This window comes from Jatropha curcas, chromosome 6 (assembly GCF_041381405.1).
Source record: "Jatropha curcas cultivar XTBG-Jc1 chromosome 6, XTBG_Jcur_1.0, whole genome shotgun sequence".
Classification (NCBI taxonomy): Eukaryota; Viridiplantae; Streptophyta; class Magnoliopsida; order Malpighiales; family Euphorbiaceae; genus Jatropha; species Jatropha curcas.
The window spans coordinates 30,373,037-30,388,824 of NC_143156.1; the positions used below are offsets into that span (position 1 = coordinate 30,373,037).

Sequence of the window (15,788 nt, forward strand, 5' to 3'; positions counted from 1 at the left end):
TTCAAGGAGTTTTCAAGCTCAATACCATTTCGAGTTTTTTCAAACTTCTTCATATATTGATTTACATGCCTCCTACATATATCAATAATCCCAGTTAAAAAGGTGGTGACTTTTTATTTGATTCAACTTCTTTAACCTCGTTTCTGACTCATAAATCTGAAACCATTTGTACCCAATTAAGTTTTTTTCTTTAAATTTAAACTACTTTAAGGAGATATTACAAACAATTTGACTAGACTCGAAATTTGTAAATTCACTTTTAAAATCCTTTTTGATTCACCTAAGTTCCTATAAAACCTGAACCAACCTGATTGATCTCGCTCGAAAAGAGTAAAACTAAAATTCTGCTTGATATAAATATTTTGAAACATCTTTTCCATATGCTTTGACTTGACTACGTTCTTTCAGAAAAATAAAAAATTTAAGCACATGGTTTGTAACTCGACATTTATAGCAACTCGACCCATGGACGCTTGAGCCCCCTTAAGGCCCAAATAAAAGAGTACCTGTGTAGGCTTGGGCCTCAAGCCTTGAATAGGTCTACAATTAGGGGTAGTTTCAATGAGCATAGGCGTCAATTCTCGGTTTCTAATTGATAATCAAATCAAATCAATTCATTCAAATAGTTATTTTAAAATTTAGATTAGTAATCAGTTTAAATATATAAAACCATTTAGTCTTATAACATATATAAGTAACCGAATTTATTTTTAGACTCAAACTTGGTTTAAAATAATTAAATTCAAATCAATTTAATTCGGTTTGGATCTATATCATTTGATTCCATATTTGATTATTATAAAAATATATTCATATAAAACCGAACTAATACAAGTTAATTCTAAAAATAATTACGAGACAAATAAAATTTTATTAAAATTCATGCATATTTTATTCAAGATAGATTTGAGTGAATATCTAATAAATAAGTAAAACCTTTTATAGTCAAGAAAAAAAAATTTATTTCACAATAATGTAAATAACAAAAAATAATATCATTTTTCATTCAAATTATAATACCTATTTTTCACATAATCATTTTTTGAGATATATAATTAATAGTGATTAGTGAATAATAATTAGTAAGAGCTTAGCCTTAGAGGCAAAGCAAGAGAAGAGAGAAATAGGGAAATCGAGCAAATGATGGCATAAGAAGGAGCGGGTAGCAGCAAGTGCGCGAATTTTGGGCCCAAGCCGAAATCCCTCCAAGCTCGTATTTGAATTTGAAACCAAACTCGATTCACGTTTGCTTCTTTTTAAAATAAACCCCATTGCCATTGCTCTATGCGAGGCGCGCTCTCTCCTCCTTTTCTCTGCTGTTCAAATCAAAAATATATTTCAATTGCAGATCTGCTCCACTCTTTTCAAAACCCTAACTGTCCTATTTAAATTTTCAATTCCAGATATCCATTTGAAAAAAGATTCTAGATTGATTAATACTTTTCTTCATTTCATTATTTTTGTTCCTTTTTCATTCATGGATTATTGCTAAAAATCTGTAGTTTGAACTGGGTTTCAAGACTGTTTGAATGCTTTTTGTTTAAGGGTTTGGTTAGGTGCGAAAAAAGTCTCGGACTTGAACTGGGTTTTCTAAGACAATGAAGAGTGAAGGTGATCTAGGGTTGCCAGGATCGGATTCTAAGGTTGGCTATGAGAGAATCCGGTGTTTTGTGTTTTTGTTCCAATTCCATTTTATGACACTGTCGTTTTTTTTTTTTTTTTTTATTTATAAATTTTGCTTCTTTTAGGAGATTGGAGAGAAGCGAAGTAGTGGTGAATTGGGAGAGAAACAAGAAAGTGCTCCTAAGCGGATTAAAATGCGAGATCTTCATTCCGTGTTGAGGTCTGAAGGTAATATTTTTTTTCGTTTAAGTTATCAATTTTCCTGATGTTATTGAGTGCTGTTTAACGAATTTGGAATCTTAAAAAATAATAATAGAATTACAAATTCTTTCTGGTTTTTCATTTCCAAAAGACTACCTTTATACATTTTCTATTTTGGAAAATTGCACTTGTCCTCCAATTCCTTCAGTTTTTGTTTTCTTTCTTAATGTGCAGCCTTAATCATGTCATAGTTAGACCTCACTCAGTGAACCTTATTCACAGTTGGGATGCAATTTATTAGCCATGTTCAGGAATTTGTTGAAGCTTATCATTATTTCTTTTTGAAATTAATTTTGATGCTTTACAGTTCATTCAGAAATCAGTACCCATCATTCGAAAGAGGAAGAAGCCAATGATCAATTACAGTTTGGTGAAGAGATGTCTCAAATTACCAGTGTGCCAATAACCTTGGATCCTGATGCTTCTGAACTGGGAAGAACATCAAGAACCGTTTTATCAGTTGAGGTCAATCCTGCCACTAGACCACTGGATCTCAATTCTGAAGCTTATGTTGCTGATAGTTCAGCTGGCCACGGAAGTCCAGAGGGTACTGAGGCTTGCAACAAAGTATCCTTGCTTAAGCAGCATAATAGGGAACATGATTATAAACGTGTAACCTCTCGAGGGATTGGGTTGGATCTCAACGCAGAAGATGTTACAAGCTCCATGAACCAGGAGTTATTATCTACTTCAAAAAATCATGATCAGATGAAGTCAAGAGGGGATGCTTCGGAGTGTGGGAGTACTACTGGTCCAGCGGAGGGGAAAGATCCATTGAAAGTCTGGAAGGAGATGAAACAAAATGGTTTTCTCTCATCTTCTCAGGGGGGCATTTCGTTTCAAAGTGGTTTAATCTCATCTTCACATGGAGGGATACCAATGCCAAAGCAACGTGGGAGAAAAAGCAAGAATGATGTTCTTAAGAAAAAGATGGAGCTTGCTAAGAAAGAACAAGTTGATAGGTTCACAAAGATAGCTGCTCCAAGTGGACTCTTAAATGGATTGAACCCTGGTATTATAAATCACGTGAGAAACAGAAAACAGGTCCATTCCATAATAGAGGCCTTAGTGAGGTCTGAAAAACAAGAAAATAATTGCACTGAAGCCAAACAAGATAGCCATCTAAAAACCGAAACTAAAGAAATAAGTAGTGGTGGTGATTCAGGAATACATCGACTCAGTTTTTCTCAAGGAAATGGGGGTTCAACTATTTTATCGGGCAGCAAACACACAGGAGAGTTCCATATATTAGGTGGAGAAGGTGACTCCAGTGCAGTAAATAGGATATGTGGTAGAAATTCTGTTTCACACTCCACTGCTGTCACCGAGGATGATACATTAGCACTGAAATTATCAACATCAACCAAGGCGTCCGAGGAATCTAGCACTTTTTCTAATGAAGAATCAACAAATGTCACTAGCATTTCTTCTTTGTCTGTAAAAGGTGTGTACTTCAAGGGTATCTGTAATTTAATATATGCAGTTCTATGTTCGAATAAAATGGGGCAGCTTAGCAATAATTTGCTGAAAATGTGCTATATTAATGAATTCTAAAATTTGAAACTATTTGGGCGTCACTTTTTAACTTCATATTGAAATTTCAGCTGCTAGTGTTGCTTCCCAATGGCTAGAGCTTCTTCATCAAGACATTAAAGGACGCCTCTCAGGTAGTGGTCTATTTTTTGAATAAATTCTGATTGTGCAGGGAAGACTACATGGTAAATTATCCTGGTAATAAACTGTGTTCTGTACTTGCAGCTTTGCGGCGTAGTAAGAAGAGAGTTCGAGCTGTAATTACCACGGAGTTACCTTTTTTAATATCAAAAGAATTCTCATCTAATCAAGAGAATGATCCTTATATTATGAGAACTTCCTCTGATGGATTGACTAGTGATGCAATATCTGCCATGCATCAGGCAAGATGGAGCACATTGTTTGATCAGATGGATAAAGCACTTTCTGAAGAAGAGAAACAACTTGTGAGAAGATTATTCTGTTCTCCATCATATCTTCAAGGAATAAAACTATAGGTTTTTACCAAAATATTTTGTATTCTCTTGAAGAGGATCAGGAATACAGTCTCACCCAAGTGGTTTTTTCATCCATTTACAATTGTTTGTTTTAGTTTTTCTATACTGTACTTATTAATGGTAATGATTTTTCAAAAATATTTCTGCAAATCTCATGTTAAAATAAGCTTCTTTTTTTTTTTTTTTTCTCTAGATAATGCTCTGCACAGAATTTCCTAAAGTAAAAATTTGTTTTACAATCTCAGCCATTAAATCTCTAACTCTTGTGGTTTGAATTGCAGGAAAATTCATTGAACCAGGTAAAGGAAATGCAATTGCACTGTGATCATGGGCTGCAAGGTTTCCAGTGGAACACAATTTTTGGTTTCCAACATCAAGAAACATCAGAAAATTACACTAGGTAAAGCTTTTAACAAGCTGAAAATTGCTCTATAGGTTGGTTGTTGATGCCATTGTCAATCAATGGCGGTGGTGGTCGAATCTGCCCTAACAGTTTAAATTCATAAATTGCATATGAACCACATGTTTCAAGTCCTTCAAATTCTGTTCGATGCTATAGAGATATTGTAGTTATTCATTGGGAAAAGAACTATGATCAATTAGGCATTTATCTTGATATGGCATAAATAAGAGAGAAAATCATTTATGGCCCTTTACCCTTATATAGTAGGAAAGTTATGTTAATTTTCATTTGCCCTGGCTTTAAGAGGTTTATTGCATGGAAGGAAGTAAACATATCAAACACAAGACTTCTTGACATTGACACCATTGTTGAGAGCAGGGCAAATGATTTGGTGAAGAAACTTTAATTCTCATCTTAGACATGTTGAGATTCACGATAGACCAAGTTTTTGTTTTTCTTGTGCACATGCATTACAAGGCCTATGATTAATTTCTTTGATAATGAAACAACACAAAAAACGATGCATTTTCATTGTTAATTTCTCCCTCATTTGGGCCTTCCTGTGCGGTGGATTATTCTGCAAGTTATTTTACAAAAATTGTGGTGCAGAATTGGGAAAGCAGACAGCTCTGAGAGAGAATTAGCAGTTAGAGCAGCTGCAGCTTCCATCTATTCAACCTGCAGCTTTTTGATGTCAAAGGAGAATGTATCTTGCTTCTGATCTTGTTAACAATACTTTTTTCCCCCTTCAATTCATCTTGTCCTGATGAAATGCCCGAGTACATTTAGCAAACTAATGATTAGGTGTTTACTATTACAAGGCTCTGCAACTTTGCAAATTGTAACGTTAGAGCAGAACTCTGTTAACTTCTTTCGTTTGAAATTTATTTTTCAGCATTATCAGATTAGAGGTATAATCTGATTGTTAGTACTGTTAGTTGCATAAACAGAACAGGGGTAGGATCTGACTTTTCAGGTTCCTTGATGTACTGTTTCTCTTGTTTTGATAATGAATGTAACATGATTCATAATTTTGTTATTGACTGATTATGGATCACCGGCCTTTCTTTCCTTTTTCCTTCTTTCATAATTTTTTACAAGTCAATACTTTCCCAGATCATCAAATATTAGATGTATGTACATATTGGAATTTTGAATACTACAGAACCATTAATTGAGGGCAAAAAAAATATTAAATACTAAATGTCATATCTTCACAATTAAACATTCGCGCGACGCGTGCATATATATATATATATATAACCTAGTGCAACTTGAAAAAAATGAAATGGCCAGCACTCATGATACTATAAACAAAAATTGGTTACAGGACAATTGTATGCATAAACGAAAAAAAATACAAAGATGACTGCAATGCTATATAAAACAAAAATGACTACATATTGTTGACATCTCAAAATCACATTCCTGGGTTCCTGAGATTAACTGTAACAGGGCTTCTATAATTTACAAGGCCTTCAGATATTTGCCTGTAAGAATACAATATAGAAAGGGTACAAACAAGAAAGCTGTAAACTATAAGTTAGATTAAGTGTGTGAAACGTGGGAATTTGGTAACAAATTACCGCCTCATTAAGTATAAAGACTAGTGCCAATTGGGGGCAGCTTGCTTGACATTGCTTTGGTTGGATCTTCTGAAACTTTGGCCAGAGAACGATACTGCAATTTTACACTCTCTGCATTATCCAATGTCTTCACCACATACCTGCACAAGACTTGTGCATCAGTCAAGAAACAACCACTTAGGTTTTTACAAGTGCAAACGACAGGCCACATAACAGAACTCTCAATTGATAATTCTAATTCTACCGAACAGATGTCCATAGAGATCCTAAAATTGATTCTCAGAACTAACTTATTGCAATAGATTTCACATCCACAGATATCTGCATGCACATCTTTTTGATAAAAAGAGGATTTTAAAGGTAAGAAGGAAGAGCAAGTTGGAGGATTAGTTATCCTCCTCTCGAGGAATCAAAAAATGTAAACCAAGAAAAAGAAAAACCACTGCATAAGAATAACACAAGATGAATGCATTGATTAGTGAATGAAAGCAATTGACATAAGCTCTATTTGTTTTGGTCTGTTTGGACAACATGTCAAAACCTTAAAATTTGCTATAAAGTATAATGAAAAGAAGACAGTGCAAGCAAGTGAACGAACCATCCATTTAAGCACTGAGTTGTCACAACAGCCTCACGCCCAACAAACCGTTGTGGCGTCCTCTTGTTTCCCTGATTCATATGCTCTGTTAGCATCAATTTCAATTAACCAAAAAAATTCATGAAAAAGGTGAAAATAAATAAAGATGAAGCTACAATTGAAACTTCAAAAGTTTGCTAGGAGGAAAGGAAACCTTTATAATAACCCGGTCTGTTACAGCGAAAGGGAACTGCACACCCCGACCCCTTGGGGTATCTGTTGCAGTTGAATCACCATAAACACCTTTATCCTGCATAAAAAAAGAGAGTTTTAAGAGAAAGCATAAGAAATTAAAACAGATGGTGCAAGGCCAAAACATGAAGCAAGGAAGCAAATATTAAATAACAAAATAGATATGTCATTTGAGAATACTACAAAACAGTAACTGGTTAGCAGGGGTTCACAAGAAATAGTAAAATAAGCTACAAGAAACGTAAGAAACAGTTTGGTCTACTTGCCAGGATTAACCACATAAATTGGCTATTCAGTTATTATTTCCTTTATGTATACCTCTTGACACATGCTAGTATTCAAGTCTTCTAAAAGAGTTATATCGTTAGAAGAATCCAAGGCATGGTGAAGACATACCTGGTCAAACCTCTCTCTCCTTCGTTTGGATGAGCGATAAAATTGTAACTCCTCTTCCCGGCGGAATGCCTGTACGGCAGCTCGGAGAGCTGTTCACATACAATCAAAAGAATACAGCTAGGGAATTAGGAACTGTAATACAACAATTCCTTATTCAAGTCACTGCTCTTAATAGAAAGAAACTGCTAATTTTCTGAGGATGATTTCATCAAATCTTTTGATGTTAAAGTGAATTACTAGGATAACAAAATTATACTTACAGAGGTTAGGAGCTATTGCATCTTCAGAAATTGATTGTGAACAAGTATAGCAAGCCTTCTGAAATTGAATGGCAAAATATAAAAGAAGAAATAAAAATCATGTCTCAAATAATGGTAAGGACATTGAAAAGTGCAACCGCAAACAGAGAGAGTTAATACAGTGTATAATCATTCAAAAAAATTGAAACAATAGCCACAGACTACTAAAAGAAACATTGCAACTGCACATGCATATCATCTGTAAAACGTGTAAAAATTAAATAGTCAACTCAACAGTGACAAGACAATTCATTCAAGCAAGCTTCTCCCACATAACAAATATTAATCCAAATTACAGGGAATGGCTAGGTCTATAAGGCAGAAAAACAGGCAACTCAAATCGCTTAGCATTAACAATAGTAATAACAGCAAAAACTCATGATATATCAGTAACTGCACCTCTTTGACATGGAAAACTAGGTAGAATTTCGTGTGTGCGTGCGCACACAGGTGTAATTACATATTATTTGGTTAGTTGGTTAAAATAAAATGATAACAGATTTTCTCCAATTAGCTGCATCAAGTATACTGAGTGAAGAATAACCAGCAACATTCATAGTTGAATTTGCTATTTTCATATTTTGTAATACATTACACTTTATCAACAATTAGCAAATGATTCTTTGATATCCACGACAAAATTTAGGAGACCACATTATATAAAATTTCGCACAGCAACTAATTGAAATGAATGATTCCAAATCCTTAAAAAAGATGGCCTTGACCAAGAACTGACCGTTCTGATAACATGTTGTATTCCACCAGCTCCAAATGAATGCCCACATGGCAATATCATTGCATCATCCATTAGAGCTCCCCTGAATCCAAAAGCTAACATAAATCTAAAATACAAATAGAACACTAACAAGCTGCAAATTCACAATTAGAAAAGAAAGAACAGACACATCAAAGTCAACCAAGCATAAAAGCTGCGCCTTGAAATCAATCAATCATTAACGACTTTCGTATATATATATATATATATATATAATCCCTATTTCATGCAAAGTACAGTTTGATCATGCAGAAACAACACAAACGAATCACAGGTACTTACGTGACGGCGTCTGATAGAATGGCTCTCAAGGACTCTCCAGACTCAATAGAAAATGACGAACTTTCCTTTCTTCCACTAAAACCGCAACCATTCTCCACACCTACATCTTTCCCTCCACTACCAGCCCCCTCTGTTGCCTGCAAATACTGAGAGTAATACATCTCCCCATCAGGTTCTGCTATTGTAACAGCGTTAGTCCCTGTTTGGCCTATATGCCCGCCTCCATCTTTCACTGCTATCACTTCCCCACTAGTCCCCACTGATAAAATAAAATAAAAAAAACCATTAGTAATAACCCAAAATGAAAAGAAATTCAAAAATGGAAAGGAAAGAAGCTAAATTTGATAATTTACCTATACTTACCGAAAGAAGAAAGGTTCTTCGGCTTTCCAATTCCATTTCCCATTTTATCTACATTAACAGTATTGGTTGTCGTAGTAGCAGTTGTAGTAGTGGTAGTGTTATTAATATTGCTTTTGCAGCTATTGTTATTGTTGTTATTGTTACAATTAATATTATCAACAGCAACCAGTCCCTCTACATTATCATGGTCACCATCTCCACCGTCAATGTCATCATCATTGGCCTCATCGTCGTCGTCGTCGTCGTCGTCGTCGTCCTCGCCGTCCGATTCATCACCACTAGTCCCATTCCCGTTCCAACTACGATTCTCCCGGTACATATTGCGCGGGAATTCAGGGCCACCCTGGTGGGAGGGGAAGTAACGGTCGTTGGCGGCTGCGGCAGCGGAGTTAGGGGAAGAGAAAAGCTTATCGTCGATAAAGCCGGAGAGTTCTCGGGTGGTGGTTTTGGGGCCCGGATCCCCTCCGACCCGGCGCTGAGGAGGGCCGCAATTGAAGCGCAAGGGGTCGTCTTGAAAAACAAGTTGGGAATTTAGGCCGTTTTGGGAGGGGACTAAGGCGATTTCCTCCGCGGACATAATTTTCGAGCTGAAATTACATGAAAATGGAACCCTAATTTTAACGAATTGGGCATGAAATTGCTTCAGCTGTGAAATCGAGTGTATGTTTAAGAGAGAGTGAAAGAAATTATAAAAATGAAATTCATTTCACAGAGACAGAGAAAGAGAAGGTAGGAGACGATGTCGTTTGCAGAAAGAAAACGACAACGTTTTAATTTCCGACATGCAGACAATAAATTGTGAGCGGTTGTTCTTGTTTCAGGCAATGGCCACTCCAACCTAAATTGAAACGAGGAAACAGGTCATCACTGTGGGCCCCCGTGTTTGACAATTATTTCCCACGTCAGCATTCTCAAAATAGGATACAAAGCTAAGCTAGGTCCGAATCAAAAGCCCAATTTTCCGGCCCAATACTAACAGAAACCGGATTCTTGTCTCCCACATATATGGTATATGGTAGTGTTCAACTTTTTATCTTCCTCTACAATTGCAGATCTCTACTAGGGTTCCTTGATTCACCTGCTTAGCCATGGCTATGCAAACTGGAATCGGTCTTTCCAAGATCATTGTCCTAGCCGGTGCAGGTACTATTGCCCAATCAATTATCTATATACGCGATTGTGTCTCGCCCTCACTCTATATACATGTATTTGTATATAGACATGGAAACTCTAATTTGCACTTTGACCTTATACTGTTGTCTACAGGATACACCGGTACTGTTCTGTTTCAAAACGGTAAATTATCAGACGTGATAGGTGAACTTCAGGTACTGTTATTATTGTTTTAGGTAGTTAGGTTTGTTAGCTACGGATTCAGTCAGATTGATATTCTGTATTTATAGCTAGTTTTTGAATTCGTCCTGGTGTTTGGTGTTTGGTCGCTGGGAGGGCGGGAAATATGAGTGTTGTTTTTAAAAAAATTTATTTGGATTTTTTTTTCCTGTTTCTCCTAAACAGAGATTTTGACTAAATTGATTTATTCTGTTGCAAACAATTTTAAATTATCTGTGCTTGTGTTCGCAGTCCCTGGTGAAAGGTTGGGAAAAATCTAAGGAGCATTCAGATGGTGATTCTGATTATACTGATGCCATTGCCCAACAGGTAATCACTATTTTAATCGAGGAGTAATTTATTTAGTTAGCCCGTTTTAGTTCTATATATATGTTGTTGATGCGTTTGGGTGTTATGAAATTGCTTTCAGGTAAAGCGATTGGCTATGGAGGTTCGGCAACTTGCCTCAGCACGGCAAATAACTGTTCTGAATGGGAATTCTGGTCAAATTGGTATTTGCTACCATATTTCTATTTGATTCGTTCCTCAAAATTCTTCCCCCTTATAAGATTTGCATATTCCTGTCTCAACAAAGGCCATGCATGACGCATTTTGTGATGCAAACAAAGAATTTTCGGATTATATCTATTTGTATCATCTTTCATGTAGGGTTATAATTTCTCCATTTGCTTGTTGCAGGTAATGTAACTGGTCTCATAGTTCCAGCTGCTGCAGTGGGGGCAGTAGGTTATGGTTACATGTGGTGGAAGGTAAATAATGGATGCCAATGTTTGTATAATGAAGTGTATGCTTCAAAATTAACTCTTACGTTTTAAACAGTGATGTGGTTAGAAGTTTCCATGAGACTAAATTTTTTGTCTTTTGACAAACAGGGGCTAAAATTTTCAGATCTTATGTATGTGACAAAGCGCAGTATGGCAAATGCTGTTTCCAACCTCACAAAACATTTGGAGCAAGTAACTGAGGCTCTATCTGTAAGTCTTAATTGATTGATGAACTTATATATATTGTAAATTGATTAGTCTTCTAGGTTATTATAAGGATGTCTTAAAGATAATATTTTTTAAAAAAAATTCATTTGCAAATAGGACTGGCTGGTCTAAGCTTCTTGTACAACCACGCAAGACTATAGATGTATGCATATATATATATATATATATATATATATATATATATATATATATATATATTTTTTTTTAATTCTTTTTGTTTTTTTTTGGTGGCTCTCTTTTGTTGGTTTTGAAATTGTAAATTGTTATTCTGTTGACTTGCCTTTTTGGACCTTGAAAAAGTAAGGCTCATGTACAAACCTGTTACAGCGAACATGTTAAAGCAAATGGATTCTTATTATATTCATATTCAAATATAATACGAACACTACAATTTTTATCATCTAACATGGATAACCATATTTTTACGTGTATAAAGTGAACAACTAAACTTGTTATTTATTCCCTCGAATTTATGCATTTTTTATCAGTGTTCTTATTTTTCCCTTTCTTTCCAGGCTGCAAAGAAGCATTTGACTCAGCGAATACAACATTTAGATGATAAAATGGAGAGTCAAAAGGAGCTCTCTAGGGAAATTCAAATTAAGGTAAGAGGACAACTTTCTGTCCATGTGTGTGTGTCTGTGTGTGAGAGAGAGATAGGGAGGTTGGAATTGTTAGATGTCCAAATAGCAGCATTTATAATACCTTCAAGACTTGAACCAAGCTCTTTGATTTTCAGATTTTCTTCCTATATGACCTATTATGAAATTATAACAAGAGCTTGTTAAAGAGGTTATAGTAGAGTTGTCGCCATGTGACTGGAGGTTACAGGTTTGAGTCATGGTACCAGTCTCTTGTTAAATTACAAGGTAAGGCTATGTACTTTAGACACAAAGTGGATCTGACCCTTCCTTGACCCACACATAGCTTCATGCACCAGGCTGCCCTCAAGAGCTTGTTAGAGAGAGCACTTCAATCTGGAAGTTTAAGGGACTGAAACAATTGAAAGAAACTGCTTGATAAAACTTTAATTCCATGATAAATCTTTGATACAACTGAATCCCAGTGCAACCACTAGATAACCACTCATTACGATAAAAAATAATTAATGTCATAATTTAAGCAGCACATGGAACATGTTGAAAAAAATAACAGTTGAGGAAAAACAGAACATAGGCTAAAATACAACTTTCTTGTGCCCATGTGAGAACCACTTAAAGACTTGCCCTGTAAATTGGTCAACATTTATTTTATATTTGTCACTAACTCATTACTGTTCCAAATACGTGCATTATGATTGTGGATGCAAGGTAACTAGAATTTATATGTTCTATCATGCTAATTTACTCCAATCTTTTGACACAGGTTGATGAGGCTTCTACCCATATAGAAAACATTGGCTCAGACTTGTGGCAGTTACAGCGACTGGTTTCTGGTTTGGTAAGTTCAATTAGCAGTATTTGTAAGTGTTAGGGAACTTCTTGGCTTTCTAATGTTGGTGGTCACTGCTAACTTGTCTTTTATGTTCTTAATCCTCCCAATGTCTTTTCTATCGACAGATTCCTTTTACTAAAGGTCTCCACTTATTTTCTTTTTTTTTTTTTTTAATGATTGTACTGAAAACTTTTCAGATTATTATCCAATGTTCTACTTATAGGTTCATTTTCATTTTTGTAAGAGCATAGAAAGAAGGGGTTAAATAATGGTCCATTCTTGAAGTCTGACCACATTCCATCTTCTCCTTTTCTTTCTTTGCCCCTTTTTCCTTTTGCTGAAAATGATTGTAAATTGTTACTTTCTTCATCTTGCAGGATGACAAGATATGTTCACTGGAGGAGAAGCAGGTAGCAATTTTGATATTTATTTGACTTAAATAGAAGAATTATTACTTCTGTACTAAATATTATATTGTTATGCTTGTTTATTTTGTAGCTAGCATTCAACAAAATGTTCTGGTATTGGAAACATATATGTGAGGAAAAGTCCGTGGTCTGCATGGTTTATTTGTTTATTCTTCGAGTTTCGCTTTTGTTTTTTTCAGGGGGAGGGGATGTGTTTATTTATTTATTTTTTTTTACATTTAATTTTAAAACTAGTTTGGTATGCGGTGTTTGAATGTTGATGAATGCAATTATTTTTATTTCAAGCATCATCCTCAGGACCATCCTTACTTTAGTATTAACAAGCGACTCTGTTGGAACTTTTGTTGCAAAACACTGTTATTCATTTCTATTTTTCTTTAGTAACTAAAAATGCTTGCATATGCTGCATAATATTACTCGATATATTTGCTCATACTGGAGCTTTCTTTTGAAAGGTATTCAAGATTTTTAAAAAAAAAAAAAAAAAACATTGTTTTGTTTAACAATTTATTGGTATGTTAATGATCTCCTTTGGAATTGTGGCGCGAATAAATCACCTGTGTTGCATTCCTTGCAATCGCATTAGCAGTTGTTATAGTTTGATCTTCTGTTTGTGCACTTGGGGATTTACTGATACAATGATTTGGTTGCAGGATCTTGCAAATGAGGGAGTTATGTTCCTGTGCAATTATGTTGGTGGCCAAAAAATGAAAATGCCTAAAGCTCTTGAGGTAGAAAAAACATTTCATGCACTTTCAGTCTATGCATGTAGAAGAAATTGTTGATAGTTGGATTAGGATCCTTTAATAAGGAAATGGAATATGATAAGTTAGATCTGTTCTCCAAGATTAGTTCCATATTGATAACTTCCCAACTGATCAGCCTAACAAAGCATTAAACATCTCGCAGGATCAGCTTAAACATTCTGGAAAAACTCGTTTGCTCCCAAATACATTGGTATATATCCTCTAAGCTCTCTCTCTCTCTCTCTCTCTCACACACACACACACACACACACACACGTTAGTGCGTGCGCATGCGCATACACGTGAGTGCGCACAGTTGACTGTGATGTGGTTCAGTGAAACCCAACTTGTGGCCTCGATATGAAGCTAATATATACTCAGATAATGGACTACTGGATTGAAGATGTTTAGGCAGCAATAAAATACAGAGTATGTGCACTTAATTTGAACTCAAAACTTGATTTCTCTTTCTTTGCTAGCAGGGCTTTAAGGAGCTTGCAGATTTTTCTCGAACGATCAGTGAACCAGATGGAAATGATAAGTTGGAAGATACACTGCAAACCCCACGTATTGACCTGCAAAGACCCTTACTTAGGTTGGAAATCAAAACGTTCTTTTTCTTGGTTGATATGGGGTTTTTGATAGAGTGGATGCACACAAATGCTGCATTGTTGTTTTGTGAATAATTCCTAGTATTCCTTTTATCTATCTGGCCTCATCATGTTCTTCCCACATTTAGTACCCAAAAAAAATTGTTCTAATTTCATAACTGCTTGTTCATTTTTCATGCAACATAGATACTTTGATATTCCATCACCTGGGTTAAAGAAAAGCCATAAAGAACAGGAATAACACAGCATTTTGGAATGATTTTCCCTGTACAGATTGTTCTGATCAGTTTAATATGGTATTTATCTAGAGCACATCGACTTTGTCATTCCTTTTGGAAGGCAACTATCCACCTTTGTTACTGTGCTACTGTTGTTTCTTTCTAAAATTTTCAAATAACTGGATGGCACATGAACACAAACAATTCCTTTCAAAGCATTAGATCATTTTCAGATGTCTGCCTCTGTTGAATGCTTATAATGATTGTTTGATTGAAATTATATGGACTATTTGCTTCTTGTAAATTATTATTATGCAAGTATTTTGATGTCTGCTTTGTTTTGCATTGGCATTAAATTTGCAGGTTTAATTCAGCCAAGTGTTAAGCAGCAGCATTTTGAGCGAGATGGCCTCTACCCGTGTCCGTACAACATGCTCGTTGGGTAAATTTTCTAGCATTTAGGTACAAAATAAAAGCGAAGTCTCGAGCGCATGGAATGATTTAACCATGGAAAAAAAAATATTAGTATTAATTTTAAGGCAGTTTTTGGATAATTTGTAGTTATATCAGTTTTTTAATTTCAATGAAATCATCTAATTTGTAACGTGAGACTTGGACGAGTTGTAGATATGAATGAAGATATAGTTTTAATTTTTTTTTTTAATTCCTTTATAAATAAGGGTCTCTATATCTATACATGAAGTATAAAATTATCTTTTCTGGTTTTTTTTTAAGAAATTGCAAGCTTTCTGGTCTGCGATGGATGCTTGTGTTGTTTCCTTGTTTGTTTCTGAGCACTCACCCTATTCTTGCTTCCCATTTTCCATTGTGAATTAGTGATTGTGCCTTGGAGCAACTGTACATGTAATTTCGATACACCTCTTGAGAAACCACTGTTTCTTTGACAAATTAATTATAGCAAGTTAACACTTCGTAATTAATGATGATAATTAATTAGCGACCAAGAAAATATATAATTAATGAAAATGGGAAATTTTTGATAAATTTTTCATTTACAAATTTTTTTTTTTTTTATATATATATATAAAATCCTTAAACATGTTGAATATATAATATTAGCTCAATTATTTTTTTGCTGACAAACAAAAGAAAATGTAAAATCCACTAATTTGCTTTTCTTTGATCACAACCACCTAGA

General features: G+C 35.1%; 3 protein-coding genes across 4 annotated transcripts; 2 read left to right on the forward strand and 1 right to left on the reverse strand.

Moving 5' to 3' along the window:
- The first annotated feature begins 1,151 nt into the window (after window positions 1-1,151).
- On the forward strand, window positions 1,152-5,356 carry LOC105649178 (hypothetical protein). 2 transcript variants are annotated; one of them, XM_020685311.3, is made up of 7 exons: window positions 1,152-1,643; window positions 1,749-1,851; window positions 2,201-3,328; window positions 3,489-3,551; window positions 3,643-3,863; window positions 4,196-4,314; window positions 4,927-5,356. In XM_020685311.3, exons 1-7 carry the CDS (start codon window positions 1,599-1,601, stop codon window positions 5,036-5,038), a joined length of 1,791 nt encoding a protein of 596 aa, XP_020540970.1. In that variant the 5' UTR covers window positions 1,152-1,598; the 3' UTR covers window positions 5,039-5,356. The 2 variants fall into 2 exon arrangements, with proteins under 2 accessions (XP_020540970.1, XP_012091142.1); XM_012235752.4 differs by having other exon boundaries at window positions 1,154-1,643; window positions 2,192-3,328.
- A 235-nt stretch (window positions 5,357-5,591) lies between these two features.
- On the reverse strand, window positions 5,592-9,645 carry LOC105649177 (U-box domain-containing protein 62). The gene is made up of 8 exons (XM_012235751.4): window positions 8,848-9,645; window positions 8,485-8,743; window positions 8,164-8,245; window positions 7,389-7,446; window positions 7,129-7,217; window positions 6,695-6,790; window positions 6,502-6,572; window positions 5,592-6,043 (listed from the first exon to the last, which is right to left on the reverse strand). The coding sequence occupies exons 1-8, from the start codon at window positions 9,422-9,424 to the stop codon at window positions 5,911-5,913; spliced, it is 1,365 nt and encodes a 454-aa protein (XP_012091141.1). The 5' UTR covers window positions 9,425-9,645; the 3' UTR covers window positions 5,592-5,910.
- A 188-nt stretch (window positions 9,646-9,833) lies between these two features.
- LOC105649175 (hypothetical protein) lies at window positions 9,834-15,293 on the forward strand. The gene is made up of 13 exons (XM_012235750.4): window positions 9,834-9,990; window positions 10,114-10,175; window positions 10,432-10,509; window positions 10,610-10,691; window positions 10,879-10,949; window positions 11,073-11,174; window positions 11,708-11,797; window positions 12,558-12,632; window positions 13,004-13,036; window positions 13,708-13,785; window positions 13,964-14,011; window positions 14,283-14,395; window positions 14,993-15,293. The coding sequence occupies exons 1-13, from the start codon at window positions 9,936-9,938 to the stop codon at window positions 15,012-15,014; spliced, it is 909 nt and encodes a 302-aa protein (XP_012091140.1). The 5' UTR covers window positions 9,834-9,935; the 3' UTR covers window positions 15,015-15,293.
- The last annotated feature ends 495 nt before the right edge of the window (window positions 15,294-15,788 follow it).

Coding starts and splice junctions, on each gene's coding strand:
- LOC105649178 (XM_012235752.4), top strand. CDS start 1,599: ATGAAGAGTGAAGGTGATCTAGGGTTGCCAGGATCGGATTCTAAG. Junction 1,852..2,191: donor TTCCGTGTTGAGGTCTGAAG/GTAATATTTTTT, acceptor GATGCTTTACAG/TTCATTCAGAAATCAGTACC. Junction 3,864..4,195: donor CTGAAGAAGAGAAACAACTT/GTGAGAAGATTA, acceptor TTTGAATTGCAG/GAAAATTCATTGAACCAGGT.
- LOC105649177 (XM_012235751.4), bottom strand. CDS start 9,424: ATGTCCGCGGAGGAAATCGCCTTAGTCCCCTCCCAAAACGGCCTAAAT. Junction 7,447..8,163: donor TACAACATGTTATCAGAACG/GTCAGTTCTTGG, acceptor ATTCAATTTCAG/AAGGCTTGCTATACTTGTTC. Junction 6,791..7,128: donor GGAGAGAGAGGTTTGACCAG/GTATGTCTTCAC, acceptor TTTTTTATGCAG/GATAAAGGTGTTTATGGTGA.
- LOC105649175 (XM_012235750.4), top strand. CDS start 9,936: ATGGCTATGCAAACTGGAATCGGTCTTTCCAAGATCATTGTCCTAGCC. Junction 10,692..10,878: donor TGGGAATTCTGGTCAAATTG/GTATTTGCTACC, acceptor TGCTTGTTGCAG/GTAATGTAACTGGTCTCATA. Junction 12,633..13,003: donor AGCGACTGGTTTCTGGTTTG/GTAAGTTCAATT, acceptor TTCATCTTGCAG/GATGACAAGATATGTTCACT.